Source organism: Cynara cardunculus, unplaced genomic scaffold, assembly GCF_001531365.2.
Source record: "Cynara cardunculus var. scolymus isolate 2C unplaced genomic scaffold, CcrdV1 Un_Scaffold_11320, whole genome shotgun sequence".
NCBI classification, from domain to species: Eukaryota; Viridiplantae; Streptophyta; class Magnoliopsida; order Asterales; family Asteraceae; genus Cynara; species Cynara cardunculus.
The window spans coordinates 1-2742 of record NW_020206605.1 but is presented as its reverse complement, the minus strand read 5'-3'; the positions used below and the strand labels follow the sequence as shown (position 1 = coordinate 2742).

The following is a 2742-nucleotide window of genomic DNA, read 5'->3' as shown; positions in this document are numbered from 1 at the left end:
GAAGATTTAGAGTCTTGAGTAATTGAAGAACCTGTTGCAAGAGTAACAAGAATTATTTTGCACACACTATAAATCTGCATAAAAAAGAGGATGTCAAATTTCCTACAATTGGCGGTTCAAATACTTTCAACTTGCTATCTCGCATATCTATAGCCACCAAGCTTTTGAAGAATAAGCCGGAGGGTATAGCACTTAGATCGAACTGACACCAGCATAGCCATCTTAAATTTTCTGAAAAATCCTCGTAGGATCCAGTGAGATGCACATCATTTAGGTGGAGCAATTTTAGGTTATCCATTTTTGTAAGTGAATCTGTCTTAAGATCTAAAGACTGCAAATTTAACATGGAAGAGAGCAAGTAAGTGTACATCAGATCTAGAATTTAAGAAACTACTTCTTGTATTAAGGCACTCTAAATAATGGATTGGGACCGAAAAATAACATAGCGAGTGTTGAGCATAAAAAGAGTATAATCTAAAATAAGAGAGAGAATTAGAATTTTGACCGTMAAAAWTTGCGGATTATCATYCMGCAAAACTTGCATATCAAGTGCTAGACCTTCSATTGTTTTGGAACCCTAAAYAGGAATTAGAGGAATTGATAGAATCTTAGATGAAAWAGGAGGGTGGGAAAGGAAATATAAGCTTAAACATCAATACAAGAAACATCTTACCTTTCCTTTGTGTAAGATCTTGTAAGATTCAATACTAYGCCAAACTCTACTACGYTYTACAGGGCGTTTTGATTCTTCMCTGATTATGCTTTTCCCCATCTCTTGAATCAATTGAYGCATCATCAGTTTGTTGTTTGGTGACACAGAAAGAAGACATCTATTGGTTAGGACTTTGATCCCAGATGATGCACAATAATCAAGCTCCAATATTTTTTCCACATAATCCTTGTCTTCGCCAACAAAGAAGCAAGCAATATGCAAAAACAACTCTTTGCTATTTTTATCTGGCAATGAGTCATAGCTCCTTATGAGTACATGTTGGATTCCAGAATTCATATCTCTTTTCAATAAGTCCAATGTATTTCTCCAAAATAGGATGCTAATATCTTCTGATAGAGAGGAACCCAACACTTCAAGAGCCAGTGGATTTCCTTCACAATATTGTAGCACCTCTTTTGTAAGTTCCTCATAACCGTCCATCGGAACTTTGAATCCAAAGGCATGAAGACTTAGAAGCTCTAATGCTTCTTCATCATCTAGTAATGTCATCTTATACTCATGACAACGCCAAGTTCTAGTCCTAAACCAATTATATGTATTATTGTTCCTGGTTGTTATTATAATTTTGCTTTTTTCATTAATATTCCGGAATCTAATAAATTTTTCCAGTTGTCTTGGTTCATCAAGGTCATCAAAAACAATAAGTGCCTTTTTCCTTTGTAAAACTCTATCTCTGTAATAGTGCAAGTACGATATTTGGCGTTTCCCCTCTCCTACAATATCTTTGGCAAATTGTTGGATTAACACATCAATATTGCCTTGTTTTTTATATATACTATCTATGTCTTTTAAAATGCTAATGATTTCAAAATGTTGCCGATTTGAAGAGACAATGTACTCAGCCAACGTGGTCTTGCCACTTCCTCCCATGCCACAAATTATTAGAACTTTGCTGTCGGATTGCTTTAACCAGGAATTAATATCTTTATCTCGAGCATTCATCCCTGTTAGATTGCGTGGAAGATTAACTATTTTGTGACCAATTTTATAGTAAACGTTATCAATGATTTCCTTCAAAAACTCTGTTTCTGACCTGTAACAAAACAAGGTAAGTGATCTAGTTCAGTTGATGGCATTCAAGACTTGTTTCACAAGTTCTAATGAAAATAATGCTAAAACAATCAGGTGTTCCAAACGTGAATTATAGTCTACCAGTATATGTTTAAATTTGGTGGGAATACTAGCATTCTGAAACCTTAAGAAATTTGATAGATATTCAAGATCTGAGGAATTCAAGCCTCTTCATAGAAGAAATGATCAAGGAATACTCAGAGACACATTTACAGGACCTTCGTATATCCTTTCGCAAAGAAAAAAATCCAATTAAATTATAAGTGGGGACAAGAAAGTATACCCTGAAAGAACCAAGCCTGACAATTCGGCAACCTTCGTAAGGGCTTGTCTCCATCGTTTCACGTTATCATCCGTCCACTTTGAAGAGGTTTTAACTTGTATCTTGAAAGTATTATGTTGCTTTCTAACATGAGAGGGATCAACATGATAAAATACCGGTAGAACGAAATGATCGAACTCCCTCCTTCGCTCAAGGATCAACCAAAGCTCATCGAGGCACCATGTTGAAGTTGCATAATTCTTAGACAATACAACTATCGAGCCCTTAGATGCCGTGATTGCTGTCTCGATTTCCGGTTTGAGTTCTTCACCTCTACTGATTTCGTCATTATCCCTAAAAGTGGAAATTCCTGCTCGGATTAACGCGGCATAGAGATGATCGGCAAAAGAATGACGAGTATCTTCGCCTCTGAAGCTTAGAAAGATGTCATAGTTAGCCGAAGGTGAAGCAATGCTAGAAGAGGAAGAACTGGAAGCCATTGGAATGAATGTTTGAAAGAGTGGAATATGAAAGATTCACAAGTCTTGAATGGTCTGCTAAACGTACTCTCAAAAGAAATGAAGCGCGTCATCGTTTTCTAGTGATATACACGTGTACATATAAATAACCAATTATCTATTATCTATATGATATACACGTGTACATATAAATAACC

General features: G+C 36.0%; 1 protein-coding gene across 1 annotated transcript; it reads right to left on the bottom strand.

The window, feature by feature from the left end:
• Positions 1 to 124: 124 nt before the first annotated feature.
• LOC112505483 (TMV resistance protein N-like) lies at positions 125 to 2632 on the bottom strand (the record flags this gene model as incomplete). The annotated part of the gene is made up of 4 exons (XM_025109383.1): positions 2088 to 2632; positions 674 to 1766; positions 506 to 577; positions 125 to 331 (listed from the first exon to the last, which is right to left on the bottom strand). Coding segments are annotated over exons 1-4 (1851 nt in total), but the record flags the coding sequence as incomplete, so codon positions are not given.
• Positions 2633 to 2742: the final 110 nt, after the last annotated feature.